The sequence below is a fragment of the Papilio xuthus genome, unplaced genomic scaffold (genome assembly GCF_000836235.2).
Source record: "Papilio xuthus unplaced genomic scaffold, Pxut_1.1 DF828952.1, whole genome shotgun sequence".
Classification (NCBI taxonomy): domain Eukaryota; kingdom Metazoa; phylum Arthropoda; class Insecta; order Lepidoptera; family Papilionidae; genus Papilio; species Papilio xuthus.
Genome location: NW_013529697.1, coordinates 1,470,227 through 1,494,690, shown reverse-complemented (window position 1 = coordinate 1,494,690; position 24,464 = coordinate 1,470,227). Strand labels below are relative to the sequence as shown.

General features: G+C 35.4%; 1 protein-coding gene across 2 annotated transcripts; it reads right to left on the bottom strand.

Annotated features, from left to right (window-relative positions):
- nompC (no mechanoreceptor potential C) lies at positions 1-23,554 on the bottom strand. 2 transcript variants are annotated; one of them, XM_013326120.1, is made up of 19 exons: positions 23,122-23,554; positions 14,048-14,149; positions 12,449-12,550; positions 11,711-11,827; positions 9,768-9,860; positions 9,323-9,536; positions 8,825-9,021; positions 7,910-8,008; positions 7,595-7,739; positions 7,310-7,467; positions 5,996-7,223; positions 5,714-5,913; positions 5,090-5,626; positions 4,809-5,015; positions 4,002-4,695; positions 2,098-2,318; positions 1,513-1,641; positions 1,018-1,153; positions 1-767 (listed from the first exon to the last, which is right to left on the bottom strand). In XM_013326120.1, the coding sequence occupies exons 1-19, from the start codon at positions 23,452-23,454 to the stop codon at positions 544-546; spliced, it is 5,136 nt and encodes a 1,711-aa protein (XP_013181574.1). In that variant the 5' UTR covers positions 23,455-23,554; the 3' UTR covers positions 1-543. The 2 variants fall into 2 exon arrangements, with proteins under 2 accessions (XP_013181574.1, XP_013181576.1); XM_013326122.1 differs by lacking the exons at positions 1-767; positions 1,018-1,153; positions 1,513-1,641; positions 2,098-2,318 and having other exon boundaries at positions 4,539-4,695; positions 4,798-5,015.
- Between the last annotated feature and the right edge of the window lie 910 nt (positions 23,555-24,464).

Here is a 24,464-nt window from a genome sequence, read left to right as displayed (position 1 = left end):
TTAAGGCCTCTTCTGATATTTATTTATACAACTCTAGATTATTTAAAAAGAATTCTAATAACAATATGTAATTTTATTAAGAACCATTCGTATAAAGAATGCCACAGGATAACCGTGGCATAAAAAAAAATAGTTAAGCTTAAATAAAAATAATCATATAACTACTGACTAGAAAATGACTAGAAATTATTTTTACAAATCCTAATAACGTACAAAGCAGTCGCTTATTTAAATTTACAAATTACAAAAGACCATGCTAATAACACTTATTATTTGTACGCTCGCTACATTTGTCCCATTCGCTATTCGTTTTACAAATTCGGTTTAACAAGAATTGAAAATAATATTCGAACAATCCCTTCTCATAGTTAAATGCTCGTAATTCTTAATAATACAGTTAAATATCTTAACATAAGAAAGTTAATACTTATTCATGCCTTACAAAACAATCATCATCAAAATTGCATTCTCTGTCATAACGGTAAAAAATTGTTTAATTTAGGATTCTCCTTTTTACGATTCCCTTTTACTCCTATTACTGGTTCAAGACGCTGCAGCAATATTATTTGGAACTATCTCCGACTCTTCATCAGCGGTATCGGCTTCGTTATCCTTTGTAAGAGGTTCCTCAGGCTCGTCTCTCGTCAGTGCTCTGTACTTCTTCGCGATGATCTCCCAATCAACAACATTCTCAATTCGTGTCATATTGTTAAAGCTTAATTGGGAGCCCAATGGACTTAAATGCACAACAGACAGACGTGTGGAATCTAAAATAAAAAAGTAAATATATCGTTTACGAATCTATCCTATCAGATTAACGGCTTCTTTTCACGGTTGCCTTTTTGACGTTATATAGGGACAAAAACTCCTCATGATGTACCTTACTGTCGTTGTCTTTATCAGTTGCACCGAAGTAATTTATTATTTCTAAATCTAATCAGTTTTTGGTCATCAAATTCTTAAAACAATGCCAAAAAAGTTATAAAATCTGTAATTATAAGATGACTAAAAATTTACCTTTTGGTACAACCTGTCCTCGCTTCACCTTGGACAACCATTTCGCCCCTGCCTTCGATCGAGCACTTAATTGATCTTGTCTTTGCATTCCGATCATGTGCACTAAACTTGGTCGTTTCTTCTTTGTTAGTCGACTCTAAAGATAATATGGATGCGGTTAAAAATAAGATAAGAAAATAAAAAGTAAATAACAAGTTGTATAGAATTTATATAACGGAAGAAAGTAAAAGGGGGCTAGTAAATAGTTAGTTGTAAGGACTAGATTTCTGCAACTCCACGATTGGAACGGAATTTGGAAAGTAATGGAAAAACACTTAAAAGTAGAAGCTTCCGGCGCTTGATGAGTTTATGACCCAGTTAGAAGTAACATGAATAAGAAGGGATTGACGACGGGGTTGACAGAAGATAGATCGATTTAGATGATGAAAACTAGTGCACCAACCCGACATGAGTAATATAAGGACAGGGAGATGATAGCCAAATGTGTAACCTTACCTTACATCTATGTATCAACCACATGAGCCACGTCGTTACTAAATTAAGTGGCGATGGCGCTGTATTCGTTCGATGCATGTTACGAATGAGCTTAGATAGCCCGTATTTCCATTCTATATCAGATTGTGCCTGTGAATTTAAATCAATAATAGAGAAATATTTGTAATAAGTAAACTTGACAATACGCTTTTATTTCCAACGATTAAAATCATCAGAATTATCGATTTTACGTGATGTTTTTATAAACCACAGGCCTAGCAGCTAAGGACCAATCGAAAGATCTTTTATTAACTCACAATCTTTCGTTTGATAGTAAACATTAAAAGTCAAACAAAACAAAGTTGTTTAAATTAATTTTATTTTAATTAAGTTGGTGATTTAATTCAGATTTATCGCATCAAATTTTATTTAATCAAAATGCAGTGCTGATGTCAATTGATGCGTAAGCTTGAAACACACTTGAAAGGTTATTTTGTTTTTTTTTTAAATAGCTTTTATCTGTTTAATAATGTATTCTTAAAAATATAGTATGTTTAAACAGCATAGCCGGCGTAGAGTCACGTATTTATAGTTTCTAAAAGGTACCTGAATTCTCTGATAAGTGTCTGACATCATAGCAATCAGTAGATTAATTAGTACCACCACCGAGACCAGCATATAAATTCCGAATACAATTTTGAATAAGTAATTTGTCCACGCGGGTTGCGTGTTGGTATCGTTTCGATGCACCCTCGTCTGCTCGGTCGTCGTCTGCCCGAACACAGCGAAGAATAGCAGCTCGAAGGAAAATAGCGGGTTCATCGTAACTGCGAACAAAACCCGAGCTCGAAGTGACCGTGGCATTACCTGTATGCGCTGGTAAGTGTCCGACATCATCGCAATCAGGAGCGTTATGAGCACCACAACAGAAATCAGCAAGTAGCCCCCGAACACGAACTTGAAGATGTTCTGCGTCCACGAAGGTCTCACGCTCGATATGTAGTTCAAGTCGGACAACGTAATCTGGCCGAAAAGGGCGAAGAACAATTTCTCGAAGGCTTCGATCGGTGATAAAGTCACTAGAAGACAATACTCAAATGGACCAAATTCCAATTCGCACGGATCTCAGCACGAAAGACAGGTAGGGGTAGCTTAATGCGTCGTCTTGTCATTTAACCATTGATTTAGTATTGATGAAGTTGTGTGTTCATGTTTTACATAGCATCAATATACCCCTACGAAACTAAAACGAATTCTTATCATTAGTGCTTATCGTAACAAATATAATAGTTTAGGATTTTTCAAATTATTTTTTTTTTTGATTGTAACCTTTGTTACGATAACTACTAATTATTAGTTCATAAAAACTTTTAAAACATCAACTAACTTGATGTCAAATGTGCACTCGGATGGGGTAGATTGATACGTGTAAATGTGATGAAGATATTATGTCCAGCAACTGTGACTGTTTTTTGAGTGAGATCGGTAATTTTGTAAATAGTTTATATCGGTAGTCTTATGAAAATGTTGGTTATAGTAGTAAAGTAAGCCAATTCCACGATGCATCATTCCACCCCGATCCTCTCTATGTAGCAATGATCGGTGTCGGCACATCAAACGTGCCACAACGACGACAACAAAAAACACATCCGTGGCAAAAAAAGTGATACCTCGAGACACTGGTGTACAAACACGGGACAAAGGCAGCGACAGCGACGGCATGCGCAAAACATAATGCTCCATCGAATGCGGTGAGGTCGGCCACTCATTCCACTAAGACTGTGATTGTGACAAGCCATGCGTCTTCCGTGTCCCAAACGACACCTAGAAAACACATCACTCGTACAATTCCACATAGCGTGTTATGGCATACAATTGTGTATATTTCATATTATAAGAAAACTAACCGAAAACATTTAGTTGACTTATACTAAGTGTTCGTTTGTATTGTACAGACCTATCACATTCCACATTCATTGTGTAATAGCAGCAAAGTTCTAAATAGTACTAACTTCAACATTAATATCAATAGACGATGGTAACATTCCCGATGTGACGGCGAACATTCAAGCCTGCAAGCGTATGGGTTCCAAATGAAAAATGATGAAGCACACCGATTTGTTATAATGATATACTTTGTGAGCCACAAATATATTAATATCGTTTATTTCTATCTCTAACGCGGACTTACGCCCTGTCGGTCCCTGTTTCCTCCGATACGATTCTCCGGAAGGATTATCAACCCATTGTGAATCATATGTTTGTCTTTTCATCCGAAGGCTATTATCTATTTTATAATAATTAAAATTAAATCGATAATATTATTATTTTCCAAATACTAAAATCAAGGTTGCTGAATTTTGTACATTTTGGTTTGTATTAATGGGTAAAAACTAAAATGTTCAAAGACTACATTCACAATATTCATGTATTTTACTCATTATGCAAAGTTTTTAGTTCAGTTAGTGTAATGTAATTTAAAATCTAGATAGTTTTAGAAAAACACTCACCGTCTGAAAAAATCCTCCTTCTGGCTTGCCTTGCGTACTTATTGTCTTCAGGTTTATTCAAATTCCTAAACGGTTGATTTAAAGCGACAATATGCATCGAGAAACCAAAAACAAATATAGCTAATACTGCAAGAAACCTTCCTAAATCTTTCATTAAATCGCCAATAATAATAGCCCACGGACCAAAAAGATGATGAAATGACAGGAAGTCTAATATTTGAACACAAGCTAATAAAAAAGATAGCGCAAAACATTGATTTCTACAATACATTAGTGTTGGCCAGTACTTGGGCATAACGAAAATCCAACCAACCACATGGGTCGCTACCCCAATCATTCCTAATAATAATACAGCTATTTTTATCCAACCTAAACCTGATTTATCACTAGGATTTGTTAATTCAAAAAGTAGAAGGCCACTCAATGAAATGAGGAGCATCCATTCATACCATCTCGGGACCAAACTTTCCCTAAAAATTGAATTATAAATTGGTGTAATTGCTACTAATGCTAATAATATCATAAGATAAATATGAGCCGTTAAATACGACATGAATTTAATAATTGGAATTTTATTATATCTGTGTCCTAGTGGAAGGGAAAATACTATCCAAACCGGTGGACATATTATAAACGCGAAAAAAAGGAACATAATTTTGATGCCACTCCATTTAAGGCTTCCTCTCCAGAGTTCCTGAAAAAATCAATTGCTTTAAACATCGCAGTGTATATATTAATAAGAAAAAATTTAAGCAGATGACAGAACTAAAAAGAAAACTAAAGTAGACGAAGTTACCTATTTTTTACCTGAAGATATCTTTGGACGACTGTGTGGGCTATGACTTCCTTTTGCTCATTTTCAATCAATACATCTAAAAATTCGATATTTCTATTATCAGTAGCAGTCAGTATATGACCAGCCGAATCGGCACCTGCAGCTAACGCTAATAATTCTGTAGCCATTGCTTCGCACTGTTTACCAGCTGCTATAAGATCTTTGGCACGCTCCTTTTCCTAAAATAAAATTCTTAAAATGTTATTAATTTTACAATAAACAATAACAGAATTTAAATTTACTTCATTCGTACCTTAGTAGATAAATTTATATAAAGGTTTGACAATTTTGCAGCTGTATCCACTGGTGCTGGTGAAACCAAAACAAATTCTTCAATAGGAATATTGTTGTGGTTTTTTGAACAAACCATTAAATTATAAATAAATCTCTTATCGTCCATAAGAGATTGAGTGTCATGCTCTTTGTGTAATAAATATTCAAGCACATCATTATGATTTTCCGAAGCAGCAAACCAAATAGGAGCACAATTCAAATTTGTTTCACTTTTAGGTGAAGCTCCAGATTCGCACAAAAGTTTAACTACGTTTAAATGTCCTGCTTTTGCCGCACAATGTAAAGGAGTCCACCCATTTTTATCGGTGGCATTAATTTCTGCTCCTTGTCCCAATAATACTTCCACCATTTGATAATGCCCGTATGTTGAAGCTATGTGTAAACCTGTTTTACCATGTCTATCTATGCTTTGTAGCAATTCTGCTGATCTACTTAATAACAAACCTACAATAGACATATGTCCACCAAAACAGGCGAGGTGTAAAGGATTGTAACCCTGAAACCAAAGCGTTACAATTACGTTGGCAATAAAATGTTATTTAAATTACTGAACAGATGTTATAATGAAGTCAACCTTACTTACATTTTCATTAGAAGCAGCATCAACTTGTACCCCAGGTGAATTGAGAAGCAATCTTACAACATTTTCGTTCCCATTGTAAGCAGCAAGGTGAAGTGGGGTTAGTCCCGATTCTGCGCCTAGTACAGGTACTAAAGACATGCCTGTAGGTGATTCCGACTTTACTGTTCCGGGAACGAATGAAAGAAGCTCGCGAACAGTTTCTGAAAAACACAATTATTTGGAATGTTATTTTTAAGTATCGTTTGATTTTCCAATCCCTCATTTACAGACGTATATACTAACCGGCTTGTCCATAATACGCTGCAATATGAAGAGGTGTCAAGCCTAACTTTTTACTTGAAATTCTTAGTGTATTTGTTGACCTCATAACATCTAGAACATTAGTATGACCATGTTCCGCAGCTAAATGTACAGCTGTTAATCCTTCTCTGTTTTCATCAGTACATGAGGCACCAGCTCTGACAAGCACTCGTACAACATCTGCATGGCCACCCTCTGCCGCTAATTGTAATGGAGTTGAATCATTTAACTTGTTTCGCGCAGATATAACACCAGTCCTATCAAATTTCATTAGTTCTTCGATAACTTTTACTGATCCCTGAATAGCAGCTATATGGGCACACGTATTGCCGTCTTTTGTAGTCGCCATGACTAAGTTGGGATGTTGTTGAAGAAATAACTGAACAACTTCAGAATAATTGTTCTGTGCTGCAGCATGTATTGGTTTTTGTCCTAATTCATCTGTAGCATCAATGTTAGCTCCTAATTCAAGGAGTAATTTACAGACTTCTATTTGTCCACTAGCTGCTGCCAAATGCAACGGTGTTTGTTTCTTTAAAGTAAGTACATCGATCATTGCATTATGATCTCTAATCAGAAATTTGACTAAATGGGCATAACCATTCATTGCGGCTAAATGTAGAGCGGTTCTTCCATTTCTAGCTTTGGAGTTAATAAATGCTTTATTTGTTAATAAAGCATCGCATACTTGCAAATAACCATGTTCAGCAGCGAGATGTAACGCTGATCGACCTTCTACATCAAAAACATCTACCCTAGCGTGATTTGTTAACAAATTATTAACAAGTTCCATATGGCCTCTATGACATGCTATTAGAAGAGGTGTCCAACCAATAGAATTTTGTTTGTTGAGAGCTTTGCTGACATCTGCAGTCGACATATCAGAAATCATTTCAGTCATCACGTCATTGTTTCCAGCGATTGCACAGAAATGGAACACTGTCTCATGGTTATGTTTAGTTACTAATGTTACGTCAGCACCATTTTGCATTAAACATTTAACGACTTCTCGATCGGCGGAGGGCATTTTAACCTCTTCTTTTGTAATTTTACATGCAAAATGTAGTGCAGTTGCACCGTCTTCGTCGACTGCATCTATGTATGTGGTAGCAACAGCTTCACCTTTGGTTTCTTTTACAAACTCGATTAAATGCCGCACTATATCTGGTTGGCAACTTCTACACGCCATATGAAGAGGTGTTTCACCGGACTGAAATTATTTAAGTACTTCATAAATAATTATAATATTATATAAATAAAATGTTTCTTACAAAGTTATGTATTACAATAATTTACCTTTGTTTTCCTTAAGGGATCACCACCGTCTTCTAGAAGGAGTAACAAAGTCGCCAGATTTCCATACTTAGCTGATACATGAACCGGTGTCATTCCATCCTCTGTAGCTTTGTTTGGACCAGCTCCAGATTTTAACAACATGAGTGCACATTTATCTCCTATAAATTTAAGCACAATACACAAAACTTTATAATTAACCCTTAAAGAAGTACACGTTTGTATATATGTTTTTATTATACATATATAAGTTTATATTACATTTATGTACATTTATAATCATCATACCATCTGGTATCCTAGCAGCTATATGCAAAGGCGTTTCTCGTTGCTTTCCTCCTCTTATATGCACATCAGCACCGTATCCTAAAAGGGTTTCGACCACAGCGGGCTTGCACGATTCTACCGCAACGTGGAGTGCTGTATAGTTGTCCTAAATATAAATTATTAGATATAGAAATCTATCAATTACGTCCTCGTCCAAGCAAAGTGTAATTATTAGGTTATGTTCACATATTGCTCGCTTGCTCAGTATCAAGTTTTTTGGTATCACATAATAGGGCATCAAATTGTGCGCTTGTCATCTTAAGCAGTTCAACTTACATTGGTCGTAACATCCACACTCTCGCCTTTCTGCAGCAAAGTGTTGATGATACCAACATGGCCATACCTCGCCGCCGTGTGTATGCTCCGCGCTCCATCCTGAAAACATTTGACAAAACGACATAGATAAAATAGGCGCCATACGGTATATGCAAATATTATGGCGTCAAGGCAGGACATCGCTGTAAATTGTAAATTTTCATTATAAAAATCACTGTGAAAGGGGTGTTAGCATGGTTCTTGATGACTACGACAAAATCAATTGAAAGAAGTCCTTTGATCATGATTTAAAAGGATACAAGAGAGTGCAACTAAAATTATTTTGTATTTTCTTTACTGTTATAGGAGGGCCAATGTTTGTACAAACGAATATTGAAGATCAGACAATTCAATGGCATTAGGTACGATATTATTAATAGCTTTAGTGACTGTCATTTTAAGAAGCCTTAACAATTTTTATTATTTTTAAATTGTAGCCTTTTTGTACTGATGTAAATTTTATTTTAATCACGCATCAATCTAAAACACGAGAAGGAAACAAGTTCGTTAACCTACAAAACGAAACCAAAACATAAAATACATTCTATATAATTTGGTTATGTTTATATTAATTTCCTAAACATAAAAAGCACGCTCCATTTCACCCAACTTTCATGTAAAGACCTCATTCCAAAAAACATGACATTTTCTATTTAAATCATAAATATTTAAAAGTTTAATCATTTTAAATCTAATGAAGTTAATGAACCTGTTTTTTTTTTTTCGAAGACTCTACATTTTTCTATTTCCCTTATTATAATCATCACCATCTTCATCATTACTTTTGTCTGTCCCCTACTGAACCATCAGTTTCCGCATCAAGAGACTTTTACCGTACGAACTATTGTTATAACCTGATGAATGAATTGCACCCACCTTATTTGGCATGTGAAGATAGACACCTTTCTTGAACAGCATCATTGCACAATCAGCGTGGCCGTTGAGTGAGGCGATGTGCATCAAAGTGCTGCCGTCTTTTGTTCTTTCGAATATGGAGGCCTTAAATTTATCCGCTAGAAGCTCGATTATGGCTGCGTGCCCATTTTCAGCAGCTAAATGCATTGGTGTCCGATCTGGGAGGCATTTAAAAAACTGTATTTACTACAACATAGTAGAAAAAATTTACTACCTTCTACTTAAGGTAAACTTCAGATTTCCCAAGTTACAAACTTTGTCAAGGAGAATCATATTAGTGCAATGAACTCCGAGGAAAGCTCTAAATAACTAGAAACTGTTACAAATTCTTCCGCGCCTATCTCTAAACTTTAGTGTCCTTGTGATGAGTAACCTAACTTTAAAAAGGCACTTCTAAGAACTATCTGAATGTAGTCTGTAATATATGATGTAGATTTACAAATAAATATATTATCTTACCTTCGTTATCTGTAATGGAAGCGTTCGCTCGCACACCGTAGAAATATTTGACAAGGGGCTCGTCTCCCTCGGCGGCGGCAATGTGTAGTGCGGTTTGTCCGGCGCCATTGGTGGCGTCCACAGCCGCGCCGTAGTCCACCAGTATTCGCGCCATGTCGACGTCCTTCCGCCGCGCCGCCAGGTGCAGCGCTGTGTCACCCGCTGGAGTCGATGCCTGGATACGTCAGCGGAACAAATGTTGGCAATATCGCATGGAATGAGTTTTGCACGTCTTGAATTTAAAAATAATTGTACTTTATCCTATTCTTCCTTAGCCATCAGTCTTTAATTTTCTATAAATAGACATTTACGTTTCACGTGAAATCCTGATACAGCATCAGATTACCGCGGAGCCACTTAATATTAGAGGTGCACTGCAGCTTCCTCCATAAAAATCTATCGTTACCTTAAGCTGTTCTGCAGTCTGAGCGCTGAGCAGCTCACGCACCATGCTCTGGTTGCCCGCCTCCACCGCCAACAGCAGCGGGACCTTTCCCCTCTGCAACACCATTTCACGAATTAGCTTCTTCCATTCCTTCTGCCGCGCGCGCTCCTTGTTCAACTCGATAAAACTTAATTCGAGCTTTTGCAGATCCCTGGAAGGCAAAATAGGAGGTGGACTCCGCATGCCCGACCACATATTCATATTAGCACTCCTCGGCGCATCCCTCCTGTCGTCATTCATGGCGCTCGTGCGACTGATGCACTATAGCCCTGATTTGATTCACACCTGCACTGAAATTCATTCGATGCGGTGTCTATGCACAAACTACTCACGCCACTTGCGGCCTACCACTGCACGGAGCTTCCCAACTGTCGCACAAAACAATACTTTTCAAACTCATACGTATGTATCGCAATTTTCGTTGACGATTCAATATACGAAACGATAGAATCGATTACTTTCCTCATGCAATATCTATATTGAATTCGTTGCAACTCCAAGACTTATACGTACGTGATCCTCCATCGAGACTAGTCAACGACAAAAGCGGCGCGTGCGGACATCGTGGAGCTGCCTTGCTCAAGTCGTGCCGGGGGACCGACTGAAACGGCTTCCATTTAAATTACTAATTTTGAACTTCAGCGGCGACGTTATAACTAATATTCCGCGACTGATTTGCATTGTAAATTTAACGTCGTGACGTTTACTAGGCGGCTAAAGCTTGTCGAATAATTAGCTGCTTTCTATTCGTGCAGGGCGGTGCGCGCCCGCTGTGCCGGAATGTACCATACCACCGGCAACCTTGTGGTCGTTTCCCTGAAGGCGCTACACACCTTTATAATTTTTGCGTGATAGGGGGCATAAATGTAGAGTCGCTCGATTTAGAAGTTTTCTCGAGTAATGTTTTTACTAGATGTCCGTAAACGTTGTTATGTTTACAGGCGCCTTTTGGGGGTAATTCCCTGAATAAGCGGGGGATGGCAGTGCCAGGCGCGCGGGCGGGTCACGCGAGCCTCGCCGTCGCGACCAATGTTGCATCCTACTAAATCTATTCTCTAATCAAAAACCTAATAACAACATCAGTTTTGGATTTACTATCTAAACTGACATATACCTCAATGACTATCTATAGATTGGTTTGACAATCTTTACATGTTTGTAGATTTTAAATTATTGTTATCTATTTACACAGAGAGCAAATTGTTCTTTTAACCATAATCAACATTAATCAACGAAAATAAGTGTGAAATTGTCATTTTATTAAAAAAAACAATTTGTCTTTGAAACTCAACAAAAAGAAAAGAAAAAAAGAGTTTTAATCTAAACACATTCCGTAAATTAAGTCAAGGAAGCTCTGTACTAAAATAGCTCTGTGGTTTGCTACCACATTACACGAGGCGACATGAATTCATTAAGTGACCGGACCATGCGACGTAATTAATAACAATATTCATGTTGAGAACAAATAAATAACGCTTGCTCTATTTTCAAACGAAACCTTTGCCGCAATCTAATTGGACGCAAAAGATTGAAAAAAGCAATTAAAATTAACAAACGTGATTACTCTTTAATGCAATTATTGATTACGTTCTTTCTATTATTTTGTCTGCTTCACTTTCAGTGTCGTACGAATAAGGACTAGGCTAGGCTAGACAGGCTAACCCTGAAGTCAAAAAGGCAAAAAGGTCGAGTAACCTCTTGTTATCCCCTGAACACGTCGCTATTTGGATTTCCAAATAGCGACGTGTTCAGGGGATAACAAGAAAGACAGCGCTTCGCTAAGGTTTTAAAGTGCCAATTGAAGTAAGAAACGGCTAAATTTATCTCTATTATTCGCGTCTCACCAACCGACAGCATGGCAGAAATCAAATGAGCACAAAAAACACGGTTTATAGCCTGCTTACCCCATCTACACGCAGCCGTATGTCTTTCCCCGCTGCAGTGAGCAATGCGCGCAAGATACTGGTGGCTGTGCCAGTCTGCCTGCTGGCTACTAGGTGCACAGCCGTCTGCTGTCGACTCTGGATAAACAACATGTATTGAATTATTTACGACCCCTTTTAGGGTCACCCTTAGGGATCCTTTAAGGAATCTTGGCCCATTGCAGTTGTAGCACAATTTTTTGCGCTAAAATTATGAGTATATTGTCACAACGGACTATTACTATCTTTAAATCACCTTAAGCGCCAAAATCAATCAAACAGGGGACAGATAAAACGGAGAATGATAAAGAATTAACACTCTTCATGTCATTATAATTTTTTGAAGTCGCCAAGAAATTCGACGGCACTCAACGTGTTAAGAAAAGCGCAATCTATTAGCAAAAGCAAAAATTAATCATCTATAAAAATAACACATTTTAATTTTTATAACAGCGGCATCTAGTGTTAACTTGTAAACTTTCTCGTTTTTTTTAATAGATGTCGCTGTTTCTAATAAAATAATTAAGTTATGTTAAACAAAATTGATGCGGTAAAAACTAAGCTCCGTCTCGATTAAAATCTTTACAAATTGAACTTTGTCATAGTTTATATAGATATATTTTTTATCTATTTGAACAAACTCCTTTAAATTAGGCCACAAATATTTGAGATCACCTTAAAATGAATTGCGTCCGAAATAATATGATTTTCAATACTCACCCCGCCCGTGGCGAATGGATCCACACCGCGTTTTGACAGCAACAACTTGACAATATCCTCTCTAGAGTACATAGCAGATATGTGCAAGACATTGTAGTTGTCCTGTAATTAATAAATCAGATGTAGCCATCCAGACACAAAAGAGATAACTAAGTCTTTTCGTACAAGTTACAACTTAAAACTTATAAAACTTAAAAAAAAACAAAAACTGCATTAAAAGTTGAAAACGACAATTCAATTTGTTCAGAAATCAAACGGTAATTGTAATAAGAACCCAATAATCCGTGATATTAAATTTTTCCAAGCAGATATAATGAAAACAACGATGGTTTTGTAGCAACCCTGATAAAGAATAGAAAAAAGGAGACCGTACACGTTGCGTGCATTCCTTGACAGTATCAGCCTCACCCCGATAGAGGTGCTGTACAAAAATGTGTCGTATACATTAGTAGGATGGCATTAAAAAGCATTTTAAATATAATAAATACAAATACCATCGTAGTCAATTAATAAAGGGGATTTAAGTTTTTACAGTCATCTATACTAAAAAAACGTTAAAGACTAACGCAGTAGCGGACATAAACGCAAGTAACGAAATGCAAATGTTACGGGAGTTTTCTTAATTTACTAATATTTCTTATACTATACCAACTAAGCTATATGCCTGTGCTAGGACATGGTTTACGACAATAGTCGGATCAGCATACGAACCCTCGTGATCGGAAACCCGTACCCTTAAGCATTAGGCTATTGACATTTCGTTATTAAATGGGTTTATTAATTTATAGATTAGAGAATATGTAAATTGTTATGTACAACAAACAATTTGCGCAACATAGTTTATACGGTATTTCATATTAAAAGTATTCATAATAAAACATAATTTTCTCGCATGAAAATTATTTTAATTTGTTATGTATGAATAAAATTTACATCAAAATGGGTCAAAGTTTTATTAATCATAAAAACAGTTAAGTCTTATAATATTTAACAACATGCATTTTATGCAAATTTTACTTTTAATATAATTGAAATTTCTCTATTCAATTCATACTTTTGAAGAATGAATAAAAACTCAACATTCATCAAAGTTCAATGAACTAAGTTGTCATTTGTAACACAATTTCGATTTATTATTACACTATGTTAAAATGAATCACCATAACGTTAGTAAGAATAGCAGTTGCTGAAAGCAAATTACGGCACAAAAACTCGATACCTTTACAGCAAATGACACAGCGCGATCAAACAACGCAGATAAGAACCGAAAATTGCGAGCAAAAGTTGTTATCGTTTCATCAAGGAATTTAACTTAAAACGATATACAAACAAATACAAGAAAGACACATATTATTTTCCGGTTTCTTTTACCTTAAATATGATTTTATTATTGCTAATATTTTTTTGAAATAAACATCTATGAAGCTTTTATAATTTGAATTGAATTTTAAGCTTTAATACAGTCCCTGATAATGACTCTAGTACTTAAAAAAAACGAAACAATTAGATTTGTTTAAAGCAATCACAACACTTTACGACTCTTAGAAGTTAAGTGTTTAGTTAATCCTGATTTATAAAATAAAATGTAGAACAACTTACATTATTCCTCGCTCCAACATCAGATCCAAGTTCTATGAGGCGTTCTACAAAAGCTGTGCGGTTGTCTTTTACCGCATACATCAGTGGAGTCATTCCTGTCGCCTAAAACAAAACAAAAAACTTTACCATGGTTTTACAAAATATCTTAGCAGTTAGTTGATATGAGAAAATGACGTGGGATGTACTCCCCATTCTTTCGTTCCGCTAATACCTAACATTGTGTTGCTCGGAATGTCTCGTATGGTATTTCGAGCCGTCTTAAAGTTGGAATCACACTATACTTAACTACATCGTCAAGTGATTAATATTAATTATAAATACTAGCCGTTTTACTTCTTGTAATCCATCAAGTTATTAAAATGAAATGTGCACTGTAATACGTTATACTTGGCTGCTAAATAAAAACTACAAAAATAATTGTGTTTTTTTTATATCATAAGGTGGCAAACGAGAACGAGGTGGCCACCTGAAATCGACCTGAGTCGGAGTAGAGGATGCACAGAAATAAAATATTTTCCCTCCACATGCAACCTCTCATCCGGAAAGTCCACTTTCACTTCCAGTCCTTTCCTTATAAGAAAGAGGGTGGGAAGGGAAAAAGGACTAAATTATGCCTCCGGGACGCACACTCATCAGACGAAACGCGGAATTGCTTCCACTTGACGCGTGTCTTCTGTGTGGTCGTGGTATTTCACCGGGCGAGCCGGGCCAACTCGTGCGAGGATGTAAAGCGGGCTCTACCAATGTTGTTCCTCCCTTAGAGTAAATTTCTTTGAGTAAATCTACAATGAAGGCCTTATATAGAAGGAAAATATTATTGTTATCATTTAATATCCATGTGACTATGAATATGCCAGTTACATAAGATATAGTCTGTTTACTTGTCGATTAGAGGAAATAGATGATCCGTTTAAAAACACTAAAATCTTTTTTTTACTCAATTTTATTGTACAATTTATTTCATGTTGTAAAATAATCCATAACTACATAAGAATAATGTATATACTTGCATGCAGTTTCTCGCTGACACACTAATGACTGTGCAAAGTTCTCACTGTGATTAGGAAAGGGGCGCAAGCATGAGCGGGGGTAATTATTCATATTATTTGATTATATCACACCCTCTATGTTGATTACACCTCGCATGTTTAAAGTTCAAGGGGAGATTTTAAAACGACAACTTCTTGGTAACTTTGATGTAAGCATAAAAAGAAACATTACGTAATCCTAATGATTGAATTAATTGTATATTTTAAATATCGCCTTTTAATAAATATTTATAAATACCATAATAATAACATAATTATAGAACCTTTAGTGTTAGTAATATCAGGTGCAATTTTACATTTAGTAATGTACCTCACTCATAATAAATACGTAAAAAAAACAACTTAAAAAAAGAAATAACAATAATAGTTTTATCTAACTCTGGTTTCTTTTTTAATTTCTTTCGTTAACTACATGTTTTGTGTCTTATTGTATTTTTTCCTGTAAAGGTTCTAGGCAGTGTTTTGTTTTGTATTAAACGGTGGCAAAAGAGCAAACAGCTACCAGAATTCGCCGAAATAGACATCCGCAATTGCAGATGCGTAGCCTACTTTTAATGGACGGTGCAGGGGAAACTCAGAAAGGGCATATGTTTCTGTCCTATACGCCAACTCCTTCGTCAAATTTACTTTCCTTTCCCAACCTTTTCTCATACGAAAAATGTGAAAAAAGAAGAAGACCAAATTAACGTGATTAAAATTCATTTTAAACTCCATACAGACGTACTCTCGGAAAACAACTTTTAGTAATATATTTTTAGGTTTCTTAATCGAACTGGCGAACTGGTTTAAGTTTTCGTATAACTTTAGATTACATAACTTAGTTCTCTATCACGGCGTAGGTCACGAAACAAAATAAGCTTCTTAGTTTTATATACCGACCGAGTTGTCTTATGTACATCTCTTGACCTTCCTGTCATTAAATCTGGTATGTTACATACAACATTACAGCATATAATTTTACGTATATAAAATTAGTACCAAAAAAAACATTAGTATGTTCTCTCGTCTTTTATCACCATCATTGATGAAATTCAGAGGGAATGGGGAGGGAGGGTTTAATAGGAGGGTAGAGGAGTAAACCAGACGTTAAGTTGTAACATGGAACATTTTCTTATGATGAAAGCGTCAACCCTAAAATTAAGGGTTGTCAGGCTTATTATGAAACGTCAATAAATCAATGTAGGAAAGAGCTAATCTAATCGTTTGGCGTGAGCTATTTTTGTAACTGTGTTAATGTTCAGATTAATAAACAAGTCGAATGTATACGGCCCGTGTTTTCTTGGGGCAATTTCTGACGTCGTGTAGAAGTGGCGAACTCAAATCTTACACCGTAATAATAGAGGTAATTTAGGTCGCGACTATAATCTACAATAGTATATGCTGATTTTATTGCAATGCTCGTTAGTTGCTTAATGTACTTCTTTATAGTATTAATATAACTTATACGAACGTGTACAAGTATAGACACCTTATCTGCACCTACCAAGTGTTAATCTTACTAATATTATAAATGTAAAAGTTTAGATGGTTTATGTGGATGTTTGTTTGAATGTATCTCCGGAACAGCTCAACGGATCTTGATAACATTTGGCACAGATTTAGACTATGTTAGTCTGGAATAGTACATACTACTTATTAAGGTTTTTTTTAATTCCGTGCGGACGGAGTCGCCGACGACACATGACATCTGAGAATTGTCTTCGGCTTATACACGTCTCCAATAAGTGGCTCGGATACCTATGTAAGGAGCGATTTTGCCTTAGTTAATCGCGTCGGCTTAGTACGGATTTGTAGATTTCACACACATTTTTGAATTGTTTCACAGATATGTATAGGTTGCATCATGATGTTTTTCTTTACCATAAGGACCTGGGATAAATGTACATATCAAATTCGGTAATTGGATGGGAATGGTGAGGGCGCGCATAGGAAGGGAAACTATGTTCTTTCTATGTGTGTGAGTTCAGGTTGTCGCTTGCTCGTTTGTCACCTTGTTATAGAAAAAATTAACATTTCGATTAACCCTTTGTTCAGACAGTAGAAAAGATAAACATATGTATATTATAAAAGTGTTATCTTCTTTGTATTGGGGTTAGTGACCTTAATTACAAAGTCAAAGAAACAATCGCACATCGTCATGTTTTATCTTATTACAAAAATAGAAGAAAAACATTTGATAAAATAGTACATTTACATTAATTGATATTAAAACAAAGAAGTGAAGAAGAATATTAAAAAAAAGAGATAAATAAAAAGAATATTGAAAACACGTTTATTATACATCAGTAAGTAAATGTTCAAGTTTAGTATTATAACATACTAACTTAAATATATTAAAGCCTGATTCTAATGTAAAATTGTTTTCTGTAAATAAGAATGGTTCTTGATTTGCGTACATGGAATTACTATTCAAAAGAAGAACCAAAAATACTTTTTGGGTTCTTCTTTTGAAACATCAAATGAATCAAACAATGGCTAATATTTTTTTCGTTGACCTCTTCAAAAACAAAAAAGCAACGAAGATCTAACAATTCCTAAAGACTCTCCAATTACAAAATTATACGTAAATAGTTATAGTTACAAATAAATCCATTTCCAATTTCCTATTATCCGTTTAATTTTACCACATCATCGTAATCAGGTTTACTGGCAAATTGCAATATCCGATGAAATGCTTTTAGTCAAATTAATACGTCGGAACTCTGACCCAGCATAATCAGCTTAGTCATATCCGTAAGAAGTAAACCTTTGTTAATAAAATAACTGGTGTTTTTTGCAGTTAAAATTCTACAAACCAAGGACAAGGAGTCATTGTTGTCCAAAAGAAATCATGAATGATTCATATTTTCATTCTTTGATTTAACATCTTTACTAGGCTCAGAGTTTTTAAACAATTATCTCATTAATTTGCCACAAACATTCTCAGAGCGTAAATTTATCCCATAATTGTTGTCTACTATAAGTCATTATTGGGGTTGAGACGATTGCAATCAGAAGATTGGATAATCAGGAGGACGCAAACTGGCGCACTGACCCTACCTAAGTGGGATAAGGGCAGTGATATCATGATAATATGAGGAATCATTCTGATAAAAGTATTTTAATCGATTAGAATTAATCAAAGACTTCATTACATTATTTAAGTTCTTATAAACGCTTACTCCAATGAATATTTTAATAAATGTTCAATCTCAAATTCTTTCCCTTCCTTAAAACCTTAAATCGACATTGTCAATACCATCATTATTGCAATTGGCTTCTTCAGAAGCTTCGTGACTAAGTGTGCGTTTTTATTGTTATTTCTTTCATTATTATACCACCAATTTTTTATTACTCCCTAGAAAATTCTGCGAAAGTACACAACTGTGAAACTTCGTCCATCGAGATAATGATCATGGAATTTTGAAGTTCGTTGATGGTAGACGATATAATGGATCTGTTAGACGGAATGGAAGAGTTTTTTTTTAAGAATTTCCCATAGTTTGTACTACTGTAGTTCATCGAATAGGTTAAGTTGGCCAGTAATAAACTAACTACTTCTAATTTTTTCCGTGCTGACATCGAACGGACTTTATTAACAGCTACGTTTTGATAATCTAGGTGTTAATTCTCGCATCATGGGTATTAATAAGGCGTAATAAAAAAGAACTATTGTATTTTTCACACTTAACCTTGTGTATTTTGGACAGGTCAGCAATACTCAAGGATGTTGTGGGAGCCAAGGTCGAAAATCTCCCATCGATTAACAGTTTTTAACACGCAAAACTTTTGGGCACTACCCTTGACACACAAACTGAAGTCCGAACGTTGAGCTTAGTAAGAATTATGTAGGGTAAGGTAGAAAATTGTTTCCCAAACGGAAAGCGGTACGTTACCAGCTTTCAAGGTCTCACTGGTCCGATACTGGTCCTTAAACCCTGCTTGTTAGCGATAACTGTTCAAGGGTAAAAAAACGGCTCACTATAATAGATAAAATAAATATGTAAGGTCAAGTTATATTAAATAACAAAATAAGTTTCTAGGACTCGTTAAATCTTAGAATTTATCGCTCATTTTATAACAATCAACTTCGTCTACGCGGGATCTACGTGGAATAATTAAGACCATAGCTTGTTGCTACTTTAATAGTTTTATTTAATCTAGCATTAATTTCCTTTGCTATTGTTATTCAATTATTTTATAAATTGTTGACAGCACAGAAAAAGAAATTGATTATTTCAGTAATTTTAAAGCTTGTCTGCAGAGATTTTTGCTTTGCATTCAATTTACGTGACGTAAAAAAAACTAAATTTTGTGTCATAGACTCATTATAAAAAAAACTTCAACGAAGTTTTAAGTTAGCTGACAACTGAAAGTACAACTTGTCGGTGTTTAGCGGCACGTCTAGCACAGTTGCCTCACGCCATCCTCTTGTTGGGGCATTTTAAATATTATCATTTTGAAATTAAAACTTCGTAGATTATAACTGCATGGTCTACTTTCTTACAGTTTCCTATTTATTGTTTTACAATTTAAAAAGGCAAGGACTCCTTTCGCGGAATTAAAAGAATACTTTTTTATTAGCCTATTTTTTCCAAACTATATTCTACATCTATCCTTACCAAATTTCAGTGAGATCCATGTAGTCTTTGTGGAGATACCCTCTAACAAACATCCATCAATTCATCCATCTAAACTTTCGCATTTATATTAGTAAGATTTCCTTCAATAACAATAACTTTACGATTCATTGACTTTGTCAACACGTGTTGACAAAAGTAGCCGTCAGGTTACACTGCTGAAAATCTACAAAACCATTATGTCCTAAATTTTAAGACAAAAATAAAACAGTATGTTTTTACCTGATTCAAATGTGAAAACTAACAGTAATTTATGTGTATTCATTTCCAAGAACCCCAAACTAATGGAATTTATGTGCCACTGATGTAACTTAGCCCTCTTTGAATGTGAAATTTATTCAAGTCGGTATGAAATGAAATATTTTGTAAAGAAAGTTTTTTAGCCTTCCAACGGCGACTTGCGATATCACAAACATGGTATTATCATAATTAATTTGGAAAGGGGGAAACAGGTCGTGCAAGTAGGTTGAATGACATTTTGAAATAAAACTATATTTAGTATAAGTATATAAGGCTTATGAGCGGACTTTGGTTTTGATATCTTAATTTATTTGTGTGCAAGAAATAAAAAAAAATGTAGTAAATTTTGTTTTTGGGTTGACTTAGATAAAAAATATTTTTCATTCAGTTACATTTTTGTTTCGTTTAACAGAAAAAAATACCTTTTTAACCGACTTCAAAAAGGAAGAGGTTCTCAAATCGGCTGTATGTTCTTTTTTTATTTTTGTTCCTCGATAACACCGCCTCTAGTTGTCCGATTTTCATAATTCTTTTTTTGTAGATTAATTTTAAGAATTTCATCATCTCTACTGTTATGTCGATATAAAAAAAAGTGTTTTTTTTTTACTCAAAGGTAATGTTAGTATATTTAACTTTTGATCACGAAAACTTTTTTCATTCACAGTCCTTGGCACTTAATATTGCTCTAAATTCCGCTCGTGTACATACGCAATAACATTTCGAAGGTTAGCCTTAGAAAAATTAGTGTTTACTAAAGTTGACCTCTACTAAATCTGACGTAAAACTTCCAAATTTTTTCTTTGTAGAACCAGTTATAATTCTAAATATATATTTAGCTTTATCATCCAGAAATTATTCTACAGTCTTCCAAACTGTGTTCTACATCTATGCCAAATTTTATCGACCTGTAGAACCGTTCTGCAGATGCCTTCTAACAAATATCCATCCATCCTTCCATCTATGCATACAACACGTAAGATAAAATAAAGACTTTTGTAAACTTACTAATATTATAAATGCGAACGTATGTATGGATGTTAGTTTGAAGGTATGTTCAGAACGGCTTAACGGATTTTAGAAATTTGGCACACACGTAGAACATAGTCTGGAAGAACACATAGGCTACTTATTAAGTATTTATGAATTCCATTTATCACATAAACCAAAGTAATCGCTGCTCTACTTATTTCACTAAATCTTATTTCTTCAAAATAGATTTTATATTGTGATTTTTTAACGTACGAAGTATTTAAGGTATAATATAAGCATGCCTATCGTGTCGTTTCAATAAAACAAATCATACATGATAAAGTTTTCCATCGATCTGGTGGGGCCGCAGTAAGAGCAGTAAAAAGGCGAGATGTCTCGTGGCGGGCTGCACGCGATCCGTTGCCAAGATATCGAATAACAGCGCTATGGGGAGACGTGACTGAACCCCACGACCATTCTATGCAGGTTTTTCAAACTCATAAGTAATCAAGTTTACTTATTGTTTTGATTTTATTGGCTGTCAAAGGATGTAATATATAAAAAGCGTCGATGGCGCAGTTTTAAGGCGCTTAACCGGTCCGGACCGGAATCTACATGTCTGAGTTCGATCCCCGCCATGTACCAATGTTTTTTGAATGTCGTATACATTCCTTATTACGTTTTCATTCGACGTTCTTACGGCGAATGAAAACATCAAGACACAACCTGCACACATGTTAAACAATCTCCGAGTCACCGTAACTTGGTTAGGCTACATATAGGTACATATATAAACTGACGACGAATGAAGGGATGTCTCGAAAACTACTACCAGAAGCGAGTTATCTATATAGACAAGTTAAGTCTAGATTAATCTATTGACTTGTGGAGGTAGCGGTGATCTTTTTTCAAGTAAACCGCTATTTGTTTGTCCCACAACCGTGAAAATATTTTTTATTTTATAGGATCATGGCATTACGGAATATTCACATATGGACATCAGTCTTATTCCTAGAAATTTAACATTAACTAGCTAGTCGCTCGCGACTCCGTCCTCGGAGAATTAAATAAAACTTAATAAGAAGTCTATGTATTCTTCCAGTCTATGTTCTGCGTCTTTGCCAAATTTCATCAAAATCCGTCGATCCGTTCCGGAGATATCTTCAAACAAACATCCATCCATATAAACATTCGCATTTATAATATTATTATAGTAAGATTGCAGAACACCAGGACAGGCCTAAACTTTGTTGTATTGTATAGCAGTTGTAATTTTATTTGATTAATTTCATCACAAAAATATCCACTTAGGCTTATCAGAGCTTTTGTTATTATCTAAATGATAGGCATCCGTGGATTATTGCATATACCGTTAATTTCATATATTTTTTGTAATAAAATACATTTACTTCGACTTAATTTTTGCTTGGATACCAAATTTAGAATAAATTTAATTAAATAAAAGTCATTAAACATCGCAGTCATCTTATAGAAAAGCGAGAAAGATGCGAAAATATCCTAACTAAACAGAAGATTACCGTCAAAAGATGGTCGTTTTTAAAAGGAGATAATGAAATGGACATCGACCAATTCTTAATATTGAACTATCAACAATAAATAAACAAAAAGTTAAAAGCAAAGATTATCGGTTAGGTATAAATCTGGGACCTCATAGCTATTTCATGTCGTGGCCTTCTCGGAATCGTAAAAACAAAATTAATGAAAATGCTTTTCTTAATTCATGGCCATAAAAAATCAAATTATAACAACACGTAACGTTCAGTAACGAACTTATCGGGATTTATGTAAATGTTAACTTTAATCGCAGAAATTGATGCTAAGGTTAAATATTCAGATTAAGAGTCCTTATAGGACTACATGGGCATTTCCACGAATCCTATTCGTTCACTATTATTCTTTGAAAAGTATAACCGTCCGTAAATTTTATGTCAACCTCTTTCGAATTGGAAAAATAAAAAGAAAACAATAACAGTACGATCAAAATACACATTTGTCAAAAGATCAAATAGAAAATTACTTGTCTTTCTGATCAGAAGTCTTCTTAATTCTCTGTCTGTCTTCGGTCATATTTTTATCCCTTGTAGTACACGCTGTTTGCAATATTTATAGAACAATAAAAGCGAAACGGACTTAATGTGCGATTCATTCGCGTATTCTAACTTAATATCAAAATTACCGGATCAAGTATGCCAGCCATAGGCACAGTTATAGTGTCCTCGCCACCAGCAGCCACCAGCTTCTCCAGCACCTTAAGGGTCTGTTCCACCGCGGACCATTCCCCCTTTTGCGCCAGTCCCAATATCTTAGTCGCCGCATCCCGCATGTTAACACCTGCGCTAGGCGGCTTCGGCACATCTCCATTGGTCTCCTTAACTTCCTTCTTATCGCCATTGTTGGAAGATGTCTCTTCTTTTTCTTCTGTATTCTTGGTTGCTGTAGTTTTATCATCATCTGTGGTCTTCTTCGGTGGTCCTTTGCCACCTTTCTTGCCGCCTGGCGCTTGCGACATTTTCACTTCATAACCATAAACCTGGAAACACTATTCGGGAGCACTACACTTAAGTTCGCGATCGGTCATGATGTTTATTTAATCGGGATATGTTGACCGGTGGACGGGCGGAGCATGACTGCGGCAGTTGCGTAGCGGAGTCGACTTCTTGCATGATTCGAGTGAATAAAGTCGACGGCGACGTAACTTGGATTTACAAACAAAACTCACAAAGCCAACGTCTAGGAATGTCTTATGCATTGACCCATTTGTAATATAGAGATGTAGGAACCCTTGGCAATAATTATGAATCAAATTCAATTAAAGTTTAGTAAATTTTTATAAATAAAGTACATAGCTAAATATTGTTAAGAAAATAAATGTTATTTTTATAACATAATCCGAGTGACTTTAAATTTCTCTGTCGGAAAATCCTGATATGTTTCGCCATTCTCGAATTAACATATTTCTTTTTTTTTACTTTTCATTGCTTAATAGAAAGTACGCAGTTCTAATCTTAGATCATGGCTAAATCAGAGCTTGGGCAAAATATTCGATGAACATTTATGTTGACCAAGTAAGAAAGAAGCAACTGGGCATCTGACAGCTTAAATTCTACTGACTAGATGACCACTACACAGGTATTTTTTTTAATTCAACCCTAAATTTCTAAAGTACGAGATGATATTTTGTATCGAGAAAAATATTTCACTCAGCAGAATTACTTGAATATTGCAAATTGTTCAATACGCAATTAAGTATTCTTTTTATTCGTCTAGCAATTGGACGAAGTTTTTAGTAGATGCTAGTTTTATAAAGATAGAAGCAAGCTTTATAGAGGAAGACATTTGTACACGCATTTTACCTTACGCGATACATATCGCTGTTCCAGGAGGTCGAAGAAAATTTGCATGTTTCGTCACAAGAAAGAATAGGGGGGTCGTCGCGTGCCGCGCGCCACTTCCGGTGGGGGATTGGGTCGGAGGGGGGATATGGGGGCTCGGCCTCGATTCCACCAACATCAGATACCA